At 40.9% G+C, this 26,877-nt stretch overlaps 1 protein-coding gene across 10 annotated transcripts in view; it reads right to left on the reverse strand.

Moving 5' to 3' along the window:
• Positions 1 to 26,877, reverse strand: part of LOC140733174 (serine/threonine-protein kinase MRCK alpha-like) — a 575,430-nt gene that overhangs the window by 389,388 nt on the left and 159,165 nt on the right. For all 10 annotated transcript variants that reach the window (XR_012100237.1, XM_073056117.1, XM_073056119.1 and 7 more), the window contains exon 2: positions 17,323 to 17,414. Coding sequence is in view for 9 of the 10 variants with exons in the window: in XM_073056117.1 (XP_072912218.1) it covers positions 17,323 to 17,414 (92 nt within the window). In the remaining variant the exon portion in view is untranslated. The remainder of the gene's footprint in view (positions 1 to 17,322; positions 17,415 to 26,877) is intronic.

A 26,877-nucleotide genomic window follows, 5' to 3' on the forward strand; every position in this document is an offset into this window, starting at 1 on the left:
TGATGCAGGAGCAAAAGCAATAAACTTTAACGTAACAAATCAACAATAAGCTCAAAGGGATATTGAGAAAGTTTATGGCCCACAATTTCATGTGCTGCAGCGAGGGAGTCACTGAGGGTTTACAGCTCAGACTCAGAATGAGCACATGCACAAACATCAACTGTACATTATAATTTAGAGACCAGGGTTGGTGAGACCCAAGATTATCTCTAGATTAGAGATAAATTTGAACAATCTCCTGTTCATCTTGTACATTAACATGGAAAGCTACTGAATTCCTGAGGATACCTAATTAGAATTTTTATATAAATGCCTCTGGGGGAACTCACCAAGTCAGATATCAGCAACAATGTCATCTCGAATTCTAGTGTACCAATTTATCTCAGGGAACTCATCAGCTCTTGGCCCGGTGAAAAATATTCAAAGAACAAGCTGCCTAACCTGAGACCCAGATCATTGTTTTACTAAGAAGCAGACATCCACGTTCTCCTGCAAATATGGGCAACCTACAGCAGGTATTTCAAAGTTCTGAAATATTTCTATTGATGCTTCCACAAAATCCTCTAACTCCACCAGCAGGATAGATGAACCAACACCAGCATACTCTCCTAGGCTAAGAGCAGCAGTATCAATATTCTGATTATACTTAATTAGCTCCTGGTTGGAGCTCATTGTCAACATGCACAACCCCAGACCATCTGCAGTTTTACTTACAGGAACAACAGGCTCGGTTGTGAAGAAACAAATATACAGCATGTGACATCAAAAACACAGAATAGCTTGGTTTCCAGTCAATGCCTAAAAACTACCAGAAATGTTAAAATCTCAACATGCTTCAGCTAGGGATTCATTGTTGCTTTTGTGTTCCAGACTTCCTGTCACTTATCAATATGGTAGTTTGTGAGACACAACAATGGGCTGCTTCACAGCTGCTTCATACAGTAGTTCCCTGGAGCATAATGGGACGAATGCTCAGTTGACATTGCAAAGCTGAAACAACACAATGTGCCTTGGGGGAGTTCCACAGAAATATTCCGAGGGATGAAGAGTGGGTTGACGTTTGTCGTTTCTACTCTGAATCCAATTAATTATCAGTAAATACTTAAATTTAGTGCTCATTAATCTCCTATGACATCAGAAGAATTAAGGCAAGTCAGTCTTGTCTGGCAATGTTTTCCCAATCAATGAACCCACACACCCTCACATTAATGTAACCATTATTTTTCCCACTGCAAGCAATTCTATCTGCAACCAAGGCCAATTCAGGATCTGAACTAAACTCCTTAAAAAAATGACAGTATGCAGAAGATCAGGCAACATCTATGGAAATGAATAAAGCCAACGCTTTGGGCTGAGACTCTTCATCAAGTCCTGAAACATAGACTTTTTAATCATTTCCATAGATGCTGCGTAACCTGCTGAATTCCTCCAGCATTTTGTCTGTATTTCTTACATCTGAAGAATCTTGTTTATATATAGTGAAAAATTGCTTCAATTGTATCAGCAAAATAAAGTTATGTTAAAATAATAAACAAATGTGGGAAATACTGAGTAGGTCAACCAGTATCTCTAAGAACAGAGTTTATTTTTCAGGTTGATGAATTTTATTTAGAGACTAATTAATATTGCTTATTTTCTACTGGTTACATCACGGCAAAAGTTGCTTGATTTCTTTATTGACATGGAGATGTATCGATAGTCTTGTAGATCTCACAATAAATCTTCCTCCTCTAGTTCTCATCTCCATCCCACCGATTGTGCTATTGGCAGTCTAATCATATTTAATTCTGTCTTCCTTCCTTTTAGAATGTTTCCCATATCAATCTCCTCACCCTCTTCTCCTGTCAGCTTATTGTGTCCTGGGGTTCATCAATCTTGCCATTTTATCAGACAGGAATCTGAGCAGAATTATTTATACAAGGCTCTGATCTTTAAGATGAGCAGCCTTTGCATTCTGGACTTGGCAGGGTATTCATAAATTACCAAGTTTTCCTGCATCCTATTAGACTACGTCCACACTAGACCTGCTAAATCTGTAACCAAAGCTTTTTCTCTTTGTTTTTGGCCCTCCGTCCACACTGAAATGGCGTTCTCCTCCTCCAAAAACGGAGCTTTTCTAAAATGCCCTCCAGAGTGTGTAAATTTTAGACACCACTTAGACAAGAGTAATGTGGACGGGGTAACCGGAGACTCCAAGAAACGTTGTCATGATGTGCCGGAACAGATGGCAGCATTTCATTGCTTTCCTGAATGCAACCCCCCACCCCCACAACCTAATAATTTCAGAACACACGGCAACGAGACTGAAGTCAGAAGAGTCAGAAATGTACTCACCAAATACTTTGACCCATAACTTACTGAATTAATAAGTATACTCACTTTGCCCTGTTTTCTGTCCTTGCTTGTATGAAGGTGGTTTACCTATTTATGCAAGTACTTCTCTGACAATAGATGTCTAACAGCCTACTGTAACGTTGTATGGAAATACAAGATAACACTGATGCAGATGTGTTTTATACATTTAACAAGGTGCTTTATTAATGCAACAGAGTTAAGTCAGTTTTTCAATGTTGGTAGTCAGCTGGGTCATACTGTCTTGGAATTCACTGTCAGTTGCTTCCATACACTCCAGTATTTGTTTTTTCTTTACTTTTAAGTCCTCCTGCGCGAGAGCAAACAGCTGTCCGTCATTTGGCAGTTTCCATTTAAGTTTTTCTAGTCTGTAACTCGACAAACACGGACTTTCACAGCCAGATTCGACACCAAACATGTCGCTTGTTTTCTGTACATGGGTCCTGTGCATGCCCAGTTTGAGGAGATTCGTCCAAATACCCGTTTTAATGTGGGCGGAGGTAATTTCAAAAACGCTTGGTGTGGATAAAACCGATATCCAAATTGAATAAATATCAGAAAGAATTTATAAAAATTGCATTGGCAGTAGCCAAAAAAGCTATTGCAGTTACTTGGAAATCGGATACATATTTAAGTATAGATCGTTGGAAGAAAGAAATTTATGGCTGTATTCCACTTGAAAAAATAACTTATAATTTAAGAGATAAATATGAAACATTTTTGAGAATTTGGCGCCCTTATTTACAAAAGATAGGATTAAATATATAGGTGCTCCGAAGATGAAATAATTGGTTACTTGGGGAAAGAAATAAATATATATACTAAAGTTATTACGAACTACATGGAGCATGTGGGGATCCTCCAATATCCAGGCATTCCTTTTTTTTCTTTCTTTCTTCTTTTTTTTCTATAGGGATGTTAGGGGGGAGGGGTTAAGGGGAGGGGGGATGGGTAACACATATTTTCTTTTTCACACACTTTTATTCTGTAACTATTTGAAAATACAATAAAAAAAGTTTATAAAAAAAAACAACGCTTGGTGTGGACACCTATCATTTTTATGCGAAACCGGCATTTACAAAATTATCCGGTCTAGTGTGGATAAAGCCTTAGTCTCATGTTCAGAACACATGGGTGTTCTAAATTCTACTTCATCAACTTGATGACAGTAAGGAACTTGGAGAATGGGTGGCAGAGTATTGTCGCATCTGTATATACAGATAAAAGTCTTGTTTTTCTAATAAGTGTTTCTCTGCAAGCATTTCAAAACTGAAGTGTTCCTTCTTTCATTATATTGCAAAGAACGGTTATTCCTTTAGCTGTCCAGTCCTTAAATCTAGCATTCAGTTTATTCAGCATAAAATCCAAGTCAGATGCACACCATTTAAGAATTGCAATAACTCCCTCTTCTAGTTTATATTCTTTTATAATAGTTTTCCATATTTTAAGAGTCCATTTCACCCATGGGTTATCAATAGTATTAATGTACTATTGAATGTAGGTTATCATCAGCCAAAATTGCCTGTATGGGGATGGGAAGTACCCGCTCCTCAATGTTTTTCCATTGATCATCATATGATGGGTTCCACCAACATATAACAGCTCTCAACTGTGCTGCAAAATAAATCTCTAAAAGAAAGTAGGCCCCATCTCCCCTTTTCCTTGGCTAATTACAAAGCTTTGAGACGAACTCTTGGCCTTTCACCTTGCCAAATATATCTTGATAACATTTTGTTCCATTCATTGAATTGATTTTGATTAATCTCTATGGGTAGGGTCTGAAAGAGAGATAATAGTCTGGGCAGTATATTCATTTTAATAGATTCAATCCTGGAACCGACACTAAAAAAGGGAATTAGGTTCCATCTTGTTATATCTTCCCTAATTTTATATATATATATATATGCTGATAATTGCATTCTGATAATTTTGCCAAATCTTTTGGCATAATGATGCCCAAATATTTGAAAGACTCTGTTTGTCATGTCCAGGGACATCTACTTTCAATTTCTCTTGGTGGGCTATAGTTATATGAAAATAATTGGGTTTTATCTATGTTGATCTTGTATCCTGATAATTGACCATATGGTTCAAAGGATTACATCAGTTTAGGGAAAGAGTATGTTGGTTGCCCTAAATAGATCAAAATGTCATCCGCGTAACAGGCCAATTTATGCTCTGTCTCCTTAACAGTAATTCCCAATATCTTCATTTTGTCTGATGTATTGAGCTTATGGTTCCAGATATAATGCAAAGAGTAGCGGTGACCATGCACAACCCTGTCTCGTGCCCCTTTCTAAGGTAAAACTATTTGATAAATATCCATTGATTTCAATCCTAGCAGTAGGGTTGTCATATAGTGCCTATAGTTTTGATAATTGTCATGGAAACCAAATCTATGTAAAACTCTGTAAAGAAAATTCCAATTAACCGAATCAAATGCCTTTTCAGTGTCTACGCTTATCACTATTGCTTGATTTTTTTTTTGTATATGATCTATAATGTGAAGTGTCCTTTGTATATGACTTGTGTTTGGCGTTGTCGTATAAAACCTGTCTGATCGTTACGTATCAGTATGGGTAGAAACTCTTCCAATCGTTTGGCCATGATGGAGGTAAATAATCTATCATCTACATTAAGAAGGGATATTGGTCTAAATGACCCGCAATTCCATTTTATCCCTGCCTTCTTTCAGTATAGCTGAGATTATCGCTTCCTTCCAGCTGGGTGGCATTTGTGCCTTTTTTTAGAGCCCAGTTCAGTATGGGGAGTAAGACAGGAATTAACTCATTTTTAAATTCTTTGTACCACTCTGCCATATACCCATCTGATCCTGATGACTTGCTTAATTTAAGCCTAGTAATTGCAGCTTTTAGTTCAACTTCAGTTATGTCAGCAGTCATTGTTCTATTCTGTTCTTTGCTTAAAGTGGGTAACTCCAGAGAATTCAGGAAGGTGTCAATTTGGGTTATGCTTCCCTCTGGAACTTTGGAATATAGAGTATTGTAAAACACTTCAAAAGCTTCTTGAATTTCACTTAGCTTATTTTTTTTATCATTTTTGTTCTTGGATCCCTAATTCTATGAATTGTATTTTCTGCTATCTTTTTTTTTGCAGTTTCCACGACAGTATTTTCATAGACTTAGATCCACTTTCATGACTCTGTTTCAGAAATACTAACTTTTTCCTGATTTATTGCATAGCCAAACTATTAATTTTATTCCTATTTTTAAAAATTTTCTCTAATTTATCCTGTGCCAAATTCAATTTGTATTTTTTTTCTAGTTCCTTCAGCCTATTTTATAATTCCTCTAATGTTCTATTCCTTATTTTTTTTCTTATATGAAGATATCGCTATAATTTTCCCTCTTAAAACGGCCTTCAGAGTATCCCATAGAACGGGAGGTGAAACCTCTCCATTATCATTGAATTCTAAGACCAATTTCTTTTTTAATTTGTTCCTTAAAGTAGGGATCATTGAGTAACTTGAATTTAGTTTCCAAATAGTATTCTTTGGTTGTAGGTCAAAACTCAACAGATAAATATCTAGGCGCATGGTCACTTACATCTGTTGTCCCAATTCCAAAGGTGTTTACAGGTTTCCCCCACAATCCGAAGGTAGAGCGTTCCTATGAAACCGTTTGTAGGCCAAATTGTCATAAAGTGATGAAGCAATTACCATTAATTTATATGGGAAAAATTTTTGAGTGTTCCCAGACCCAAAAAAATAACCTACCAAATAACACGTAAAACCTAAAATAACACTAACATATAGTAAAAGCAGGAATTATATGATAAATATACACCCTATATAAAGCATAAATATTGTAGGTACAGTGTGGTTTCACTTATCAATATCGGGAAGACAGCAAGCCAAAATCGATTTGGAGGAAAAAATTCGGCACATACACGCATATGTACGCACATGCATATGCACACATATACGCTTACACACATGCGCAAACAACTCCCCGCACAAGGCTTCACGGTCATTGTAGTCTTTCTCGGGGTAAACATATGTATAAAGCGGGCGTCTTTTCTTCGTAAAAGCGAAAATCCTCTTTGGTTAGCGAAAACAGGTACTAATGTAGGTCTTTCGTAACAGCGAGTTGTCGTAAAGTGAATGTTCAAAAAAAGGGGGACACCTGTATTTTGTCTTTGTCTTTTCCAAATGTTAGGAAATAGTCTATTCTTGTATATATAGAATGGGGGGGCAGAATATTGAGTGTAATCCCTTCCTTTGTGGGATTGGTCCCTCCATATATCATTAGACCAACATCCTCAAAAAGTGTATTAACTTTCTTATGTAAGGATTTTGTTTTACAGGTTTTCCTATTGGAAGAGTCTAACTTTGGTTGTAATTGTAAACTTAAGTCTCCCCCACATATCAGGAGACCTTCTGTTTCAGTTACCGTAATATTAGTAATTTTCTGAAAGAAACTAATATCACTTCCTGGGGGTGCGTATATATTCAATGGAGTAACTGAATTTCCGTCTATATTCCCCCTTACCAGAATATATCTGCCCTCCTTATCTCCCATTTCGAATACTTCTTCAAAATTTAGCTTGCTTAAGAATAGCAACTCCTCTCCTATGTCCTGATTTAAATGAGGAGAAAAACAAATTAGTGAAGCCCATTCTCTTTAGTTTTCCATGCTTATTATCATTTAAGTGAGTTTCCAGAAAATGTACTACATGGGCTCGTTCTTTTTTCATTTTGGATAGAATTCTAAGACGTTTGATTAGCTTTAACAGCCCATTGACATTAAAAGAAATGAATTTTAATTTGTCCTTAGCCATGTGTATTTCTCTGTCAATATATCATTGAAATTAGCAGAATAAAACTTAATCGATCTACTCCCTGAACAAATAAGAACCAAGAAATGCTAATAATAAAAAAAAGGCAATGCAGGTGTGATTCCAAGGCTGAGGTCTCTAGTAGATGACCCTGGGTTGAGCTAGAGGAAACGTCTAGCTGTGGGGGATAGTCCCTCCTACCTGTAAGTTGAGGGCCCCCATTGCAGTACCCATAAAAGTAAGTGAACAAATCTATATCCATTACACAGAAAACATTTTCCTGTGTATTCCTCCCATACGTATATTCTCATTTAGGTAGGGGGAAAAGGAGTGAATGAATGAATAAAAAAGAATAATTCAGTAATATAAAATCCACATTATAATAAGTATTTCTCAAGATAGGTATAGCACCATCTATTTTTGCTTCCGTTTAGCTTCTCAACACTTTTAAAGTTAGCTAAACCATATGGCTCTTTTGGAGGGGGTGAGGGCTGGCTTCGGAAAACTCACTCTTCCTGATATATTTCTCTTGTCCTCTTCCCATCCCCTGCTTTCTCGATTCTCTCACTATTTCCCAAGTAGATCGGGATAACTGCTCAGCCAGGCTTTCTCTCAGTTTGATCACACTGACGGGCAACCCTCTGGCCTTCATGTCTGTAGTCGCCTCTTCCACTGTCTGATAGAGTTGCATCCCATCTTCATAAAACACTCGAAGTTTAGCAGGGTACGGAGTTTCGAATCTAATCTTTCCTTGCTTTATTATTCGCTTTACTTCAGAGTATTGTTTAGGTCTCTGCAGAACCGCCGGGGGGTAATCTTGATCGAAGTATATTAATTTACCGTCCAAAAACACCCTCTTCTTTCCCCAAGCCTTTCGTAGAATCTCCGCCTTGGTATTGTATCGAAGGAATCGAATTACTATTGAGCGTGGCTTATCTTCCCTGTCTCCAGTAGGCCACAGGGCGATGCGCACGATGCACCCTCTCAATTTCAAGCTCCATTCTTGAGGGAAGCTCCAGTGTGTCCTGCAGCAACTTTCATACAAACTCCATCATAGACAAACCCTCCACTCCTTCGGGAACTTTGTATATCCTGATATTTTTCCGTCGTGATCTTCCCTCCTGCTCAATCAGCTTACTTTCTTGTTGATTTAAAATTTTTATTGTCTTACTTAGTATCCGTTCCACGTTTTGCACATGATCTTCCACCTTCTCAATCCGTGTCTCTACCACCATTGACGTTGGCGAACTCTGACTTGATATAATTTACCGTAGATTCCGGACTACAGAGCGCACCTGATTAAAAGCCGCTGGCTCTAATTTTAGAAAGAAAATCAATTTTTTACTTGTACAGGCCGCACCAGATTTTAGGCCGCACCGGATTTTCGGCCGCAGGTGTCCCATGTTGTAATATGAGATATTTACACAGAAAGATATTACACGTGAGGATTTTTTAACTTTTAATTAAATCCATATGGTAACATAAACAAATACATATTGCAAATGCTTTTTTTCGAACCGTGCCTGTAACGCGGCTACTTTTAAATATACGTTGCGTATACTTTTTTACTGAACAACATTCCAATATCTCCTAACGACTGGTAAAAAATATATATACTGCAGCCTACCAGGAAAAGTTATTGATCGCCTTTAACTTAAAAGCAGCATTCGCTCAGATCTAATGCCGCTCGCGTAATGTGCTCCCCCCCGCCGTCCCGTTTATCGCAAACCGGCGTTTTCCCACAAGACGCGGCGAAACCGGGTGTGACGTCATAGCATCCCGCGATGTAGTACAGAAAACAAATATAGTTAAAACACTTCTAACTTTAACTAACAAATGAATTACTAAGCGAAAATATTATAAACTAAATAACTGCCATAAAGGCAGCACAATGCTTTTCTTCGAGTGTTTTCCATGTTGATGAGGGTGAGTACAAATGACTGATTTACAATAATTTAATTGTGAAAGTGCGCTTGATTTATCGTACAATTTCATTGGACCTCTGTGAACTACTCATCAATTTTATTGGTCTACTGTTACGAGGCAAAATGTTTTTGGCGGCATGAAAAAAATAATGTATTAGCCGCTCCGTATTAAAGGCCGCAGAGTTCAAAGCTGTTCAAAATGTGGGAAAAAAGTAGCGGCTTAAAATCCGGAATCTACGGTAGTTGCTGTTTTATATCGTTTTGGAATCCCCGTATCTCTTCCAGAATTTTTATCATATTTGTCACTTCGCCTGAACGAGGCCCATCGTCAGCCTCGCTACCACGCATTCGGGTTGGAGAGCCGCTCGCTGCACCCCTCTCGTGCACAGGCTCCGCGGTGATGCTTTTTTAAAAATCTCCAGTCTTTTTCCCCAGTCTTGCCCCCCTTATCAATTCAGATATTTTCAAAAGATCTTATGCTTCATGGATGAATGGGGCAAAACATAAGTTTTTCCGGAGGAGCTACTGACTTAAGCTGCCATTCTGGATGATGACATCACCGGAACAAAAGCAAAGATCTACTGGCTTTGCAGACTACCTGCACTCCAGTTTTTAGGGAATTATGGGCTTATAACCCAAGCTCTTTCTGTTCAAGTATACTCTCCAGGACCCTGTCATTCATTGTGGATATCCTGCTCTGGTATCACTTCACATTTGTCTGAGTTATTGGACAAGAAGGTATTGAAGCCAAGGTCTTGAAACTCATCCGCTCAAAACAAATCAACAAGCTTCAAGACCTTGGCTTCAATACCTCCTTGTACAATTGGATCCTAAATTTCCTCGCTTGCAGACCCCAGTCAGTTCGGATTGGCATCAACTTCTCCTTCACAATGTCTTATCAGCACAGGTGCACCACTAGGCTGTGCTTAGCCCTGCTCTACTCACTTTATACTTATGACTGTGAGGCTAAGCACAGTTCCAATGCCTTCTTTGGAACAGAGGAGATTGGGGAAAGATCATTGAAATCTGTAACATTCTAATGTGCAGGAAGAGTAAATAAAAATCTATTTCCCTTAGCAAAGTGGTCAAAAAGCAGGGGGCATAGATTAATTGTAATTTTTTTTTAACCTTTAAGTATGGTGAGCAACTGAAAACTCACTGTCTGCAAGTGGAAGCTAAATCACTCATAATATGTATAAAGAAAAACATGAGACTGCAGACACCGGAAATATGGAACAACAGCACAAATGCTGGAGGAACTCAGTATGTCAGGCAGCATCTGTGGAAGGAAATGAAGTGTTGATGTTTCATGTCAAGGGTCTTATCCCAAAACATTGACTGCTCATTTCCATCTATAAATGCTGTCTGACCTGCAGTTCCTCCAGCATTTTGTGTGTGTTCTTCCAGAATATTTACATAATATTTATAATACACACTTCTATTGTACACAGCAAATCTACAAAACCTGGTGCTGGAAACTGGAATTAAACTGAACAGCCTTTTCCTCCTCAGAAAAAAAGGTGCAGGAAGAGGCCACCAAACCCCTCAAGCCTGATCTGTCCTTCAATGGATCCAAATACTCTCCTTTACTGTTGTAAATTTCCTTTAATTCTATTTTCTATGATTCAATGAAGTGAAGGTTTAGTAATCTTTCAGATTATTTTCAATTGAAGGGGAAGATTTCAAAGATAATGTCTGATGAAGATAAAGATTCTGATGCAGGGTTTGATGACCCATTTTCTAAAACAACTTAATGCTGTAAATGAATTTTAAAAATTGGGACGCAGTCAAATGCAACTGCATACTGTACTTTAAAATAAGTACTTATAAGTAGAAAAAATACAACACAAGCAACCAAAAGTTTCAATAATATTAATACATTAAGTTTGTTACCAATTACCTGGCAACTACCCTAGAACAGCAAAACTTTTCTACTTTCATGTTATTTTTATTGAAAGGTAATGGGATTCATTCGAATATACGATTTGTCCAGAAGGGAGCATTTCAAGTAACCTGACTAAATATTTTTATATTCCCACCAATCCTCTACCAAATAAGGTCATGAATATTGTTAAACACAGAAAATTGTAATGTTCAAAGAATTCTGGCTGAGCAGTATATACTAAACTAGCACACCTTTAGTTTACTATCAACTTTGAATTAGGTGCAAAGAGTAAATCAATTAGCATAGAATTGTTTTCCAATTTAAAAACAAACTGAAAATGCTACGTTTCCTGCTTTTATATTGGACATAAAGCAGACATTGCTTTATGCAGAGAAGTGTTCAATATCAATAGTTAGCTCAATATATATGGCACAGAAACAGGTAATTCAGCCCAACCAGTCTATGTTGCAAGCTTAGGCTTCATTCCAACCTGCTCTAGTTTTTTCTCATCTCAATCTATGAGCATAACTCTCTATTCCCTTCCTTGTACGTTAGCCCAGCTGCTCCTTTAACACTGCTAAGCTATGCATTTCAGCCATTTCCTGTGGCAGCAAATTCCACACTGGGTGAAGAAATTGCATCTGAATTCCCCATTAGAATTCAGAGTGACTGGAATCAGAACCAGACTTAATATCACTGGCCTGTCATGAAAATTGTTGCTTTGCAGCAGCATTACATTGAAATAGATAATAATTAAAATTATAAATTATAATATATAAAAATTAGAGAGGTAGTTCAAAAAGAGAGGGGTAAAAGTTACTGAGGTAGTGTTCTTGGGTTATTATCCATTCAGAAATCTGATGGTGGAGGGGAAGAAGCTGTTCCTGAAACTTTGAAAGTGTCTCTTCAAGTGATTGTACCTCCTCCTCAATGGTAGCAATAAGAAGAGGGCACGTCCAAGATCCTTAATGATATATGCAGTCTTTTTGAGACATCATCTTTTGAAGGTATCCTCAATGCTGAAGAGGCTAGTCCTCAAGATAGAACAGCTGAGTTTACAACCTTCTGCAGTATTTTTTCTGATCCTGTGCAGTAGTCCCTCCGTACCAGACAGTGATGCACCAGCTAAACTGCTTTCCATGGTACATCTCTAGAAATTCACTAGAGGATTTGGTGACATACTAAGTCGCTTCAAACTCCTATTAAAATATAGCAGCTGATCATCCAAATGAAATATTAGTTTCTTTGATTGCCATTCTAACATTAGCACTGTTTCTTCTTTCCACAGATGCTGTTTGGGTGCTTCCAATATTTTGTCTTTATTTTGTACTGGTAGACTCTAATTATATTCTTATCCAATCCTTAAGGTATACCTCTATATCTATGCTATTTCAAATTCTTGAAGAATTTTATTGGGTCTTTCCTTAGTCTTTAAGACCTAGCTTGTTCATCCTTTCCAGATATGTTTAATCTCACATTTCCAGTGTCATCCTTGCAAATCTTATTTCTGTGCAACCTTAGCAGTGCTTCTGTATCCTCACTATAAGCTGACCAGAGCTATATGCAATACTGTAAGTATAATCTTACAAAGTTTGATATAAGCCTCGTGTAATTTCATTACTTTTCAGCCTAATCCTGCTAGAAATAAAGTCTAATACTGAGTTTGCCATTTTAGTGGCTTTTTTAGTTTGTGGTACAACTTTTGGTGACTGGTACATTTGTATTCCAAGATCACTTTGCTCCTTTACTCCATTTAGAGTGACATGACCCTTGGTATCCAAAGCAGAATTCATCATCTGTGAGGTTTGCAATTTGAATAGCCCCTGTATACACCGAAAATTAATCCTTTGAACCTTGTAGTAAACGCAAAGCACAGGGTGGGACCGAATTGTGCAGACTGTTCTCAGATGGATTGTTAAAATTTAATCAATGATCTGGAAAACACTGCCTAAAAGGTGGTGGAAGTATATTCAATAGTAAAATTCAAAAGGGAAGTGAGCAAGACTTGCAAAGAAGCATAGATTTTTCAGAAAGTTAACAGAGACCCTATGCCTCCTTTCTGTATTGGATAAATTTATCATCTTGGAAAATATGGTGCTGTGTCTATACAACTTAAAACGCTGTTGGTTGATCCACTGAATGGCTCCATCAGTAAAGATCTATCGAAATTTGGGCAAGTTGTCATAGTTTGAACAATGCCTTTCGAAGTCAGAATCAACAATCTTATAAAGCAAAATAGCATTTGACAAATTGAATACAGTTTAATGAGGATGAATGAAGGAGAAGCAGTAGATATAAAATACGCACACGTTCACAAAAGCATTTAATAAAGCACCATATGAAAGGGCAAACACGAGGAAATCTGCAATTGCTGGAAATTCAAACAACACACACAAAATGCTGGTGGAACACAGCAGGCCAGGCAGCACCTATAAGGAGAAGCATTGTCGACGTTTCGGGCCGAGACCCTTCGTCAGGACAAACTGAAAGGAAAGATAGTAAGAGATTTGAAAGTAGTGGAGGGGGGTGGGGGAATGCGAAATGATAGGAGAAGACCAGAGGAGGTGGGATGAAGCTAAGAGCTGGAAAGGTGATTGGCAGAAGTGATACAGAGCTGGAGAAGGGAAAGGATCATGGGACGGGAGGCCTCGGGAGAAAGAAAGGGGAGGGGGGGGAAGCACCAGAGGGAGATGGAGAACAGGCAGAGTGATGGGCAGAGAGAGAGAGAAAAAAACAACTAAATATGTCAGGGATGGGGTAAGAAGGGGAGGAGGGGCATTAACAGAAGTTAGAGAAGTCAATGTTCATGCCATCAGGTTGGAGGCTACCCAGCCGGTATATAAGGTGTTGTTCCTCCAACCTGAGGTTGGATTCATTTTGACAGTAGAGGAGGCTATGGATAGACATATCAGAATGGGAATGGGATGTGGAATTAAAATGTGTGGCCACTGGGAGATACTGCTTTCTCTGGCGGACCGAGCGTAGCTGTTCAGCGAAACGGTCTCCCAGTCTGTGTCGGGTCTCACCAATATATAAAAGGCCACACCGGGAGTACCGGACACAATATACCACACCAGCCAACTCACTGGTGAAGTGTCGCCTCACCTGGAAGGACTGTCTGGGGCCCTGAATGGCGGTGAGGGAGGAAGTGTAAGGGCAGGTGTAGTTCTTGTTCCGCTTACAAGGATAACTGCCAGGAGAGAGATCGGTGGGAAGGGATGGGGGGGACAAATGGACAAGGGAGTCGCGTAGGGAGCAATCCCTGCAGAAAGTAGAAAGGGGGGGAGGGAAAGATGTGCTTGGTAGCGGAATCCTGTTGGAGGTGGCGGAAGTTACGGAGAATTATACGTTGGACCTGGAGGCTGGTGGGGTGGTAGGTGAGGACAAGGGGAACCCTATCCCGAGTTGGGTGGCGGGCGGATGGGGTGAGGGCAGATGTACGGGAAATGGGAGAGATGCGTTTGAGAGCAGAGTTGATGGTGGAAGAAGGGAAGCCCCTTTGTTTAAAAAAGGAAGGCATCTTCTTCGTCCTGGAATGAAAAGCCTCATCCTGAGAGCAGATGTAGCGGAGACAGAGGAATTGTGAGAAGGGGATAGCATTTTTGCAGCAGACAGGGTGGGAAGAGGAATAGTCCAGGTAGCTGTGGGAGTCTGTAGGCTTATAGTAGATATCAGTAGATAAGCCGTCTCCAGAGATGGAGACAGAAAGATCAAGAAAGGGGAGGGAGGTGTTGGAAATGGACCAGGTAAATTTGAGGGCAGGGTGAAAGTTGGAGGCAAAGTTAATGAAGTCAACGAGCTCAGCATGCGTGCAGGAGGCAGTGCCAATGCAGTTGTCGATGTAGCGAAGGAAAAGAGGGGGATGGATACCTGTATAGACTTGAAACATGGACTGTTCCACAAAGCCAACAAAAAGGCAGGCATAACTGGGACCCATGCGGGTGCCCATGGCTACACCCTTGGTTAGGAGGAAGTGGGAGGAGCCAAAGGAGAAATTATTGAGAGTAAGAACTAATTCCGCTAGACGGAGGAGAGTGGTGGTAGAAAGGAATTGGTTAGGTCTGGAATCCAAAAAGAAGTGAAGAGCTTTGAGGCTACACCTGCCCTTACACTTCCTCCCTCACCGCCATTCAGGGCCCCAGACAGTCCTTCCAGGTGAGGCGACACTTCACCTGTGAGTCGGCTGGGGTGGTATACAGTGTCCGGTGCTCCTGGTGTGGCCTTTTATATATTGGTGAGACCTGACGCAGACTGGGAGACCATTTCGCTGAACAGCTATGCTCGGTCCGCCAGAGAAGACAGGATCTCCCAGTGGCCACACATTTTAATTCCACATCCCATTCCCATTCTGATATGTCTATCCATGGCCTCCTCAACTGTCAAAATGAATCCAACCTCAGGTTGGAGGAACAACACCTTATATACCGGCTGGGTAGCCTCCAACCTGATGGCATGAACATTGACTTCTCTAACTTCTGTTAATGCCCCTCCTCCCCTTCTTACCCCATCCCTGACATATTTAGTTGTTTTTTTTCTCTCTCTCTGCCCATCACTCTGCCTGTTCTCCATCTCCCTCTCTCCCTCTGGTGCTTCCCCCACCCCCCCACGTTCTTTCTCCAGAGGCCTCCCGTCCCATGATCCTTTCCCTTCTCCAGCTCTGTATCACTTTCGCCAATCACCTTTCCAGTTCTTAGCTTCATCCCACCCACCTCCGGTCTTCTCCTGTCATTTCGCATTTCCCCCTCCCCTCCAATACTTTCAAATCTCTTACTATCTGTCCTTTCAGTTAGTCTTGACGAAGGGTCTCGGCCCAAAACGTCAACAGTGCTTCTCCTTATAGATGCTGCCTGGCCTGCTGTGTTCCACCAGCATTTTGTGTGTGTTGACCATATGAAAGGGTGTCATTTTAAACAAAAGCTCAGGCGGTTTGCAGTAACATGTTGCACAATTTGTCTATCATTGTGTTCTGTGTTATTTGAACCAACGTGACTATGCTGCTGCTGCAACAAGTTTTTTTATTGTCCCTCTACCTCACAGTACCTGTGTGTGACAATAAACTTGTTTTGACAAGTGGAATATAATGCATGAATATATTGTGGTTTTGCCTTTGCACTGAAAAATTAGTTAACAGCTTTTGCTAAATGGTGAGAGACAAACATATAGACGGATTTTGATACGCTGATTTGTAAACTGCAAAATTAACCTGCAGGTACAGCAAACAATTGGAAGACAAACGTAGTACTGGCCTTTGATCCAAGAGAGTTGGAGCTCAGAGTAAAGAAATCTTGCTGATATTGTACATGACTTTGACAAAATGTCACTTGGGGTTCTATTTGCAATTTTAGTGCCCATGGGTAAAGAAAGATGTATTCCATTTTGGAGTCCGTGTGGCATTGGTTTACTAGATTGATTCCTGGGAGGAAGGTTCATATCTTCCCACAAAAAGAGCCTGAATAATACTGGCCCATTCCTTCAAGTTGAGAACAATAAGAGAGAAGTACAAGATCCTAATTAGAAAGGTAGATAATGAGGGGCTGCTTTGGATAATTGGACTAAGCTTTTAACAATGCTTTAGAAAGCAGAATCTCAGGATCAGACACCCATCCTTTAAGACTGAAAAGATGAAAGAAAAATTATTTACAGAGGGTTTTTAAATCTCTGGTAACTTCTTCCTCAAGAAGACCGCAGATATGAGGTCATTTAGCTTACTCAAAGCTGCTTCCGGCTGTATGAAAGCTGGCTGGCATATTAGTCAATACTACAATAACAATTTTTGCAACTTTTCTGCAAAGCCAAAATTTATTTCACATTGCAGCTTATTTCAGTCATATCATGGCTTTTTAAGAGGATGGAGAAATGTTTTCATGTTTTACATATGCTGGATGAAAACATACATTGGCATCACAATATTCAACAAGCCTTGATCCTGAGATACAATGGAAGTAGGTTCATCTCTGAAATTGCATGCTTTTTTAATATTTGTTGTGAGCACCATAATCATAGAACAAAAACAAGTTGAGCTTGCAACAAATACATGCTAAGCTGCTGATATTTTTGTTACAGAGCCTTAATGAATGGACAAAACAGATTATTTCTTTCTGCTAGCCTTTTTTCATTAATTAGATGTGGGAATTAAATACCAAACAGCTTCACAGCCAATATTGCTGCATCAAGCTACAATACAAAAAGAACCACACAACTGCTCAAAATCACTCAGGAGTGACATGAACAACCAAAAATAAAGCCAGATGCAAGCTGAGCGGCACATCTTAAGGAGTGTACACAAAGGGTTTCCACACAACTGTGTGTGAACTTCCAGTAGACCTCCATCTCATTGATAATACCAAGCTTGAGAATGCTTACCTCACCAAATGCACCTCTGCCAATAACTTTCAGGATTTCAAAGTCTTCCTTGTGGAGCCGCATCTGCTTCACTTTAACAGTGAATGGTTTGGCTGTAATAGAAAAACAAAAGCATTACTTCACCTTAAAGAAATGACAAGGAAAATATTGGGGGCAGGTTTCTAACCAAAGTTATCACAACTAACGTTTTCCTCCAATGTTTAACTAAATGTTGAAAGGAATGGGATCACAGTCACCAACAAAGTTTCTTAATTCACTTTTTCATTTTTTTGTCAATTGCTTACTGAGTTACCTTCAGCTTTCACAGTGTTCCCATCAATGCCGTTTCCCACTTATGCCCAAGGTAATGAAATGACTGTGCTTTTTACTACTGCAAAAATGGTAATCTACTAACAAGTACAATGACCACAATATAATGTCAAATTAACATAATGCATTTTAAATTAACCATCATCTGTATCTGATTACATATATATATATCATATTATATATCACCATCTGATTATATAACAGTAGACCTCTAAGTAATATCTGAACATTTTGTTAATCAAGTTACATCAATAGGAGGAAATCCCTATCACATTCAGCATGTTACTGGCAACGTGCCGTACATGAGACTGCTAAACAAGTGCTCATGGTATGACAGAAAAGATAATGGCATGGCCAGAAGTCAGGTTGACTGGCAAAAGGCAAAGAGCCGGAATAAAATGGGCCTTTTCTAGTTGGCAGACAGTTACCAGTGGCATTCCATTGGATCCACAACTTCTCTTGTTATATGTTAATAATCTCGATGTTAAAATTGACGGCTTTGTGGCCAAGTTTGTGGATGATACAAATATAGGTGGAGGGGCAGGTAGTGTTGAGAAAGCAGAGTGTCCGTAGAAAGACTTGGACAGATTAGGAGAATAAGCAAGTGGCAGATGGAATACAGTGTAGGAAAATGTATGGTCACGCACATTGGTAGAAGGTATATACTATCTTCTAACCAGGAAGTGAATTCAGAAATCAGAGGTGCAAAAGCTTACCCTGCAGATTGAGTAAGGAAGGCATATACGTTAGTATTCATTTCACAAGGATTAGAATATAAAAGGATGTAATGCTGAGGTTTAATGAGACATTATTCAGACTTGTAATAGTGTGTGCAGATTTGTGCCTTTCTTCTCAGAAAGATTGTTCTATCATTGGAGATGGTCCAGAGGAGGTTCACGAGATTGATCCTGAGAATGAAAGAGTGAATATATGAGGAGCATTTGATGGCTCTGGGCCTTTACTTGCTGAGGTTTAGAAAAATGAGAGGAATCTCAAGTGAAACCTATCAAATATTGAAAAGCCTAGATAGAGTGGACCTGGAGAGAATGTTTCCAATAGTGGGGGAGTCTAGGACTAAACGGCACAGCCTCAGAATAGAAGTACATCCCTTCAGAAAGGAATTTCTTTAGCCATAGGGCACTGAATTTGTGGAGTTTATTGTCACAGACAGCTGTGGAGGCCAAGTCATTGAGTATATTCAAAGTGGAGGTTGTCAGGCTCTTGATCAGTAAGGGTATCAAAGGATATGGAGAGAAGACAGGAAAAAAGGATGGGAGGGGTAATAAATCAGCAATGATCAAATGCTGGAGCTGATTAGGCTGAATGGCCTGATTCTGCTCCCATGTCTTATGGTCTTCTCTCAGTATTTGAAGCTCAGCATCAATGAAGTGATGCTGAATTTCAATTATGGCCCAAGGAGTAAATATGTGAAAAATTAAGTCACTTCTCAGTGGCTGAACGTCATGCAAATGCAGAATGCCATGCAAATATCCCTTGAACATTTACCACATTTCTGCCGCACATTTCCCTGAGAACACCTGCTCCCAATTTATACTTCCAAGTTCCTGCCTGATAGCTTCTTTTTTTCCCCTTACTCCAATTAAACACTTTCCTATCTTGTCTGCTTCTATCCCTCTCCAATGCTATGGTAAAGGAGATAGAATTGTGATCACTATCTCCAAAATGCTCTCCCACTGAGAGGCCTGACACCTGACCAGGTTCATTTCCCAATACCAGATCAAGTACAGCCTCTCCTCTTGTAGGCTCATCTACATATTGTTCAGGAAACCTTCCTGAATACACCTAACAATCTCCACCCCAGCTAAACCCCTTGCTCTTGGGAGATGCCAATCAATATTGGGGAAATTAAAATCTCCCATCACGACAACCCTGTGTTATTATTGCACTGTTCCAGAATCTGTCTCCCTATCTGCTCCTCGAAGTCCCTGTTACTATTGGGTGGTCCATAAAAAAAACACCCAGTAGAGTTATTGACCCCTTCCTGTTTCTATCTTCAACCCACAGAGACTCAGTAGACAATCCCTCCTTGACTTACTCCTTTTCTTCAGTCATGACGCTATCTCTGATCAGCAGTGCTATGCCCCCACCTCTTTTGCCCCCTCCCTGTCCTTTCTGAAACATCTAAAGCCTGGCACTCTAAGTAGCCAATCCTGCCCCTGAGCCATCCAAGTCTCTGTTTAATGGCCACAACATCATAGCTTCAAGTACTGACCTACGCTCTAAGCTCATCCACTTTGTTCATGATACTCCTTGCATTAAAATAGACACATCTCAAATCATCAGTCTGAGTGTATCACTTCTCTATCACCTGTCTATCCTCCCTCTCATGCTACCTTCAAGCTTCCTCTATTTGATAGACAACTGGCCCCCTCCTCTGTCTCTTCAGTTCAGTTCCCACCCCCAAAGCAATTCGAGTTTAAACTTTCCCCAAAAGCCTTAGCAAACCTCCCTGCCAAGATATTGGTCCCCCTCAGATTCAATTGTAAACCTTTCTTATTTTACAGGTCATGCCTGCCCCAAAAAGATGTCCCAATGATCTAGAAATCTGAATTCCCTGCCCCGTTCCAAACGCTCAGCCACACATTTATCCTCCACCTCACTCTAATCCTATACTCACTGTTGCGTGGCACAGGCAGAAATCCCAAGATTACTGCCCTTGTAGTCCTGCTTCTCAGCTTCTTTCCTAACTCCCTGTAGTCTGTTTTCTGGATCTCCTCCCTTTTCCAACCTATGTCATTGGTACCAATACGTACCGTGGCCTCTGGCTGTTCACCCTCCCACTTCAGGATATTGTGGACGTGATCAGAAACATCCCAGATCCTGGCAACTGGAAAGCAAACTACCATCTGTGTTTCTTTCCTGCGTCCACTGAATTGCCTGTCTGACCCCCTAACTACAGAATCCCCTATCACTGCTGCCATTGTCTTCCTTTCCCTACCCTTCTGTGCCAGAGGCGCGGGAACTTTTGCTTCTCCCCGGTAGGTCCTCCACCCCACCGCCCCCCCCCCACCAACAGTACTAAACCAGGAGTACTTATTGTTAAGTGGGCAGCCACAGGGGTACTCTCTGGTATCTGACTCTTGCCCTTCCCTCTCTTGATTATTACCCACTTACCTGTCTCCTGAGGCCCCGGTGTGACTACTTGCCTATAGCTCCTATCTATCATGTCCTCACTTTCCCACACTAAACGAAGGTCATCAAACTGCATCTCCAGTTTCCTAACCCGATCCCTAAGGAACTGCAGCTTGATGCACCTGGTGCAGATTTGGCCATCTGGGAGCCTCCTGGTCATCCCACATCCAACACCCAATACAGAACACTGACCTTGCAGACATACTTCCTATTCCTATTCTTCACAGGTAACCTACCTTTACTCGACTCAATAAGCCAAAGCCCTCCTAATCTAACTCCCTCTACTCCAACACCTGCTCTATAAAGTTGTTTTCTTTTTAAATTCTTCCTGCTGCTCTAATTCGCTGACGTCCACGCGCCTGCGCAGTCATGCCTCGATCATACTGCTGAAGAAAAAATGCTCTCCTTTTAAATTCTTCCCACCAAAAAGCATTAGCAAACTTTGAGATATATATCAAATTATAACTTTGTTTCTTGTCTGTCAAGAGTCCTATACGTAAATGAATTCTGATATCAAGAAACAATTTTATGTAAGGATACATACATAATTGAACCATCATATCTTTAGATAAGCTTCAAGGTAGCTTCAGATAATCTGGTGTTCCATCACATTTTTAGTAGCATTATGGAACTAAAAACATTAGTTTTGAACGACATGTTGAAAATAACAAAATGTACACTGTTTACTCTGTGAGCTTCCCATGAGCAAGGAAGTTAATTGCACTTTGATGCATTTATCAAACTAATCTGAGCCTAAATTCCTATTTTGAGATATAATATCTCTTTGGAAGGAGTGGAGCAAGTACCGCTCACCATCTGAGTGATTGCCAGAGATAGGTAATCATACAACATTTGATTTAGGTGAGGACTTCAAACACCATGGAATAGAAGAGTTTGGGCCAAGTACAAGAAAAGGTAGTTTAGTATATATTCACATAATAATCAGTCCAGGCCTGCTTCTTCTACTGTATGACCATCATACTATCATATTTAATGTGGTTGCTAGCTTCCTACAGCTATAACATTCTTATTTTGGAGTGGAGTCACCGACTAGTCCTAGCAACAAGAAAACCTTCAACAGTGACTGCCCACATCTGCACCCGGTGTATCAAAATGCAACTCCTAAGGGACCGTGTTAGGGAACTGGAGTTGCAGCTCGATGACCTTCGTCTGGTCAGGGAGAGTGAGGAGGTGATAGAAAGGAGTTACGGTCAGGTGGTCACGCCGGGGTCACGGGACAGAGAAATGCGTCACAGTCAGGAGAGGGAAGGGGAAGAATCAGGTACTAGAGAGTACCCCTGTGGCTGTACCCCTTGAGAATAAATACTCCTGTTTGAGTGCTGTTTGGGGGGGGAACAGCCTACCTGGGGGTAGCGATAGTGGCCGTGCCTCTGGCACAGAGTCTGGCACTGTGGCTCAGAAGGGTAGGGAAAGGAAGAGGAAGGCAGTAGTAATAGGGGACTCTATAGTCAGGGGTTCAGACAGGCGATTCTGTGGACGCAGGAAAGAAACTCAGATGGTAGTTTGCCTCCCAGGTGCCAGGGTCCGGGATGTTTCTGATCGCGTCCAAGATATCCTGCAGTGGGAGGGAAAACAGCCAGAGGTCGTGGTACATATTGGTACCAATAACATAGGTAGCAAAAGGGAAGAGGTCCTGAAAGAAGACTACAGAGAGTTAGGAAGGAAGTTGAAAAGCAGGACCTCAAAAGTAGTAATCTCAGGATTACTGCCTGTGCCACGTGACAGTGAGAATAGGAATAGAATGAGGTGGAGGATAAATGTGTGGCTGAGGGATTAGAGCAGGGGGCAGGGATTCAGATTTCTGGATCACTGGGACCTCTTTTGGGGCGGGTGCGACATGTACAAAAAGGATGAGTTGCACTTGAATCCCAGGGGGACCAATATCTTGGCAGGCAGGTTTGATAGAGCTGTTGGGGAGGATTTAAACTAGTTTGGCAGGGGGGTGGGAATCAGAATGTGAGTGCAGGGATTATGGTAGAAGGACAAGGGCATGATGCTAAGAGTTCTGAGCTGATGAGGAAGCACAGGCAGGGGACAGAACATAATTGTAGCCAGTTAAAGGGGTTGAAATGTGTCTATTTCAATGCTAGGAGTATTAGGAACAAGGAGGATGAACTTAGAGCATGGATTAGTATGTGGAACTGCAATGTTGTGGCCATTACTGAAACTTGGTTGGAGGAAGGGCAGGATTGGATGATGCAGGTCCCGGGGTTCAGGTGTTTTAAAAGGAATAGAATGGGAGGTAGAAAAGGGGGGGGGGGGGGGGGGGGGGGGGAGTGGCTTTGCTGGTCAGGGATAGTATCACGGCTATAGAAAGGGAGGACGCTGCAGAAGGAATGTCCATGGAGTCAGTCTGGGTGGGAGTCAGAAATAGGAAGGGATCAATCACTGTGCTCGGAGTAGTCCATAGGCCCCCAAATAGCTCTCCGGACACTGAGGAGCAGAAAAGCAGGCAGATTTTAGAATGGTGCAGGAAATACAGGGTAGTAGTTATGGGTGATTTCAACTTCCCTCATATTGACTGGCACCTCCTGAGTGCAAGGGGGATAGATGGGGCTGATTTTGTCAGGTGTGTTCAAGAAGGATTCCTAACACAGTATGTAGACTGGCCGACGAGAGGAGAGGCTATACTGGATCTAGTTCTGGTAAATGAACCTGGTCAGGTGACAGACCTCTTGGTGGGGGACCATTTTGGTGAGAGTGACCACAACTCCCTTAGCTTCAGCATAGCTATGGAAAGGGATAAAATCAGACGAAATGGTAAAGTGCTTAACTGGGGAAGGGCTAAATTTGAAGGGATGAGGCAGGAACTAGCAAGGGTAAATTGGAAACAGATGTTCAAAGGGGAAAGCATAGAAGTAATGTGGGAGAAGTTTAGGGACCACTTGAGCTGGGTTCAGGATAGGTTTGTCCCACTGAGGCAAGGAAAAAATGGTAGGAAAAGGGAACCGTGGCTGACGAAACATGTGAGGCAACTCGTCAAGAGGAAAAAGGAAGCATATGTTAGATACAAGAAGCAGGAAGTAGGAGGGGCTTAAGAGAAATATAGGGTAGCCAGGAAGGAGCGAAAGAAAGGACTTAGGAGAGCTCGAAGGGGACATGAGAAGGCCTTGGCGTGTAGGATTAATGAGAACCCCAAGGCATTCTATGCGTATGTGAGGAATAGGAGGATGACAAGAACGAAGGTGGGACCGCTAAAGGATAAAGAGGGCAACATGTGCCTGGAAGCAGCAGAGGTTGGGGAGGTCCTAAATGAATACTTTGCTTCAGTATTCACAAGTGAAAAGGATCTTGATCAGGATGAGGTCGAAGTAGAGTGGGTCTGTGTGCTGGACAATGTGGAGATTAAGGAAGAAGTGCTGGATCTTCTTAAAAACATTAAGATTGATAAATCCGCAGGGCCGGATATGATACACCCCAGGTTGTTGTGGGAATTGAAAGAAGAGATCGCAGGAGCATTAGCTATGATCTTTGAATCCTCTTTGGCTGCAGGGCAAGTGCCGGAGGACTGGAAAATGGCAAATGTAGTTCCCTTGTTTAAAAAAGGTAATAGGGAGAAACCTGGGAACTACAGACCGTTGAGTCTTACATTGGTAGTCTGCAAACTACTGGAAAGGATTCTTAAAGATAGGATCTACAAGCATTTGGAGAAGTACAGTCTATTCATGGATAGTCAACATGGCTTTGTGAAAGGAAGATCGTGCCTCATGAGCCTGACTGAGTTTTTTGAAGAGGTAACAAAAGAAATTGATGAGGGTAGGGCAGTGGATGTGGTCTACATGGACTTTAGCAAAGTATTTGACAAGGTCCCTTATGAGAGACTCTTCCAGAAAGTCATGAGGCATAGGATAAGTGGAACCTTGGCTGTTTGGATAAAAAATTGGCTTAAAGGAAGAAAGGAGAGGGTAGTTGTGGAAGGAAAGTATTCTGCCTGGAGGTCGGTGACTAGTGCAGTGCCACAGGAATCTGTCCTGGGACCCCTGCTATTTGTGATTTTTATAAATGACCTGGATGTAGAGGCAGAAGGATGGGTGAGTAAGTTTGCAGATGACACGAAGATTGGAGGAGTTGCGGATGGAGCTGTAGGTGGTCGAAGGTTACAAGAGGATACAGGCAGGCTGCAGAGTTGAGCAGAAAAATGGCAGATGCAGTTCAATCCGGATAAGTATGAGGTGATGCATTTTGGAAGGACAAACCAGAAGACTGAGTACAGGATTAATGGTCGGTTACTTAAGAGTGTGGATGAACAAAGGGACCTTGGGCTTCAAATCCATACATCCCTCAAGGTCGCTGCACAGGTTGATAGGATAGTTAAGAAGGCCTATGGGATGCTATGCTTCATTAATAGGGGGATTGAGTTCAAGAGTAGAGAGGTCATGTTGCAACTCTACAAATCTCTGGTGAAACCGCACTTAGCGTATCGTGTTCAATTCTGGTCACCTCATTATAGGAAGGATGTGGAAGCTATGGAGAGGGTGCAGAGGAGATTTACCAGGATATTGCCTGGCTTGGAGAACAAGTCATATGAAGCAAGGTTAGCAGAGCTGCGACTTTTCTCTTTGGAGCGTAGAAGAATGAGAGGGGACTTGATAGAGGTCTGCAAGATTATGAGAGGCATAGATAGGGTGGATAGTCAGTACCTGTTTCCCAGGGCACCAATAGCAAACACCAGAGGGCATATGTACAAAATTAAGGGAGGGAAGTTTAGGGGAGACATCAGGGGTAAGTTTTTTTTGCACAGAGGGTTGTGAGTGCCTGGAATTACTTGCCAGGGATGGTGGTAGAGGCTAAAACATTAGGGGTATTTAAGAGCCTCTTGGACAAGCACATGGATGAAAGAAAAATGGAGGGTTATGGGGTAGTGTGGGTTTAGTACTTTTTTTAAAGGATTATATGGGTCGGCACAACATGGAGGGCTGAAGGGCCTGTACTGTGCTGTAGTGTTCTATGGTTCTATAACATTATCTGCATTAGGGTCCAGTACAGGGAGCTAGGTGGAGCAAAGAATGGATCAAGAGCTAAAATGATGTTGTAGGACAAATGGCACATGCACAAGGAAATACAGCAGGAAGTTAAAAGCAGCATGTGGAGTTGGGGAAGCACCTGCTTGAAAGAAGCATAGGAATAGAAGATGGCTGAAGATTAAACATTAGCTTTATTTGTCACACACACATCAAAACATTGGAATGTACATTGAAATGCATTATTTACATCAACTCAAGTCAGCAAGGATTGTGCTGGGGCAGCCCATAAATGTTCTGGTGCCTACATAGTTTGCCTACAATTTATTAACTCTAACCCATACGTCTTTAAAATGTCAGAGGAAACCAGAGCACCTGGAGAAAACACATGTGGTCACAGGGAGAACATACAAAATGCTCACAAACAGCAGTGGGAATCAAACCCCAACTGGTGATTGTTAGTGCTGTAAAGAAATTGCACTAACTGCAATGCTATTGCGCTGTGTTTCAAAATTAATCTGATGGGGATAGGGTGCTTCTGGAGTTGGGACATGGGGATGGAAAATACTAAGCTATCTGTTATTAGATTAATTTAAATGCCACTCTGAATTTTTGTTTTCTATTAAAACAAACTTTAATTGCCATTTCAAATTACTATAATTGCTAAGTATAATTCTTTTTTTAAGTGTAATCGTTTAAGTAGTGACAAAGGAAAATCTACCAGATTCTCAAAGAATATACTACTAGGAAAGCTATTTTCCATTTCTAATTCTCTATTTTAAAGTGCATCAACATCCTTGTATCAAAACATGTTTGTATCAAAACATGCCCTGTATGGGCAAATAATCTTTCTCACATACACTTTAAAATCCTGGCAAATGCTGAAAAATGTTGTAACTTAATTCTACATGACCAGGAATTTGAATGACAGGGTGGGGGGGGGGACCTTGCACCTTCATTTATAATGATTTTCCAATAATAAAAATGTTTACAAAATTGTCAGATAGTTTCCTTTCCAGTTATAGCAAAGTAATGAAAGGAATCTTTTTTTCCACATTAAATACTTATCCTGAATAACATGGGAGCCTACACTCAGATGCAGTACGTAAAC

The sequence above is a fragment of the Hemitrygon akajei genome, chromosome 9 (assembly GCF_048418815.1).
Source record: "Hemitrygon akajei chromosome 9, sHemAka1.3, whole genome shotgun sequence".
NCBI lineage: Eukaryota > Metazoa > Chordata > Chondrichthyes > Myliobatiformes > Dasyatidae > Hemitrygon > Hemitrygon akajei.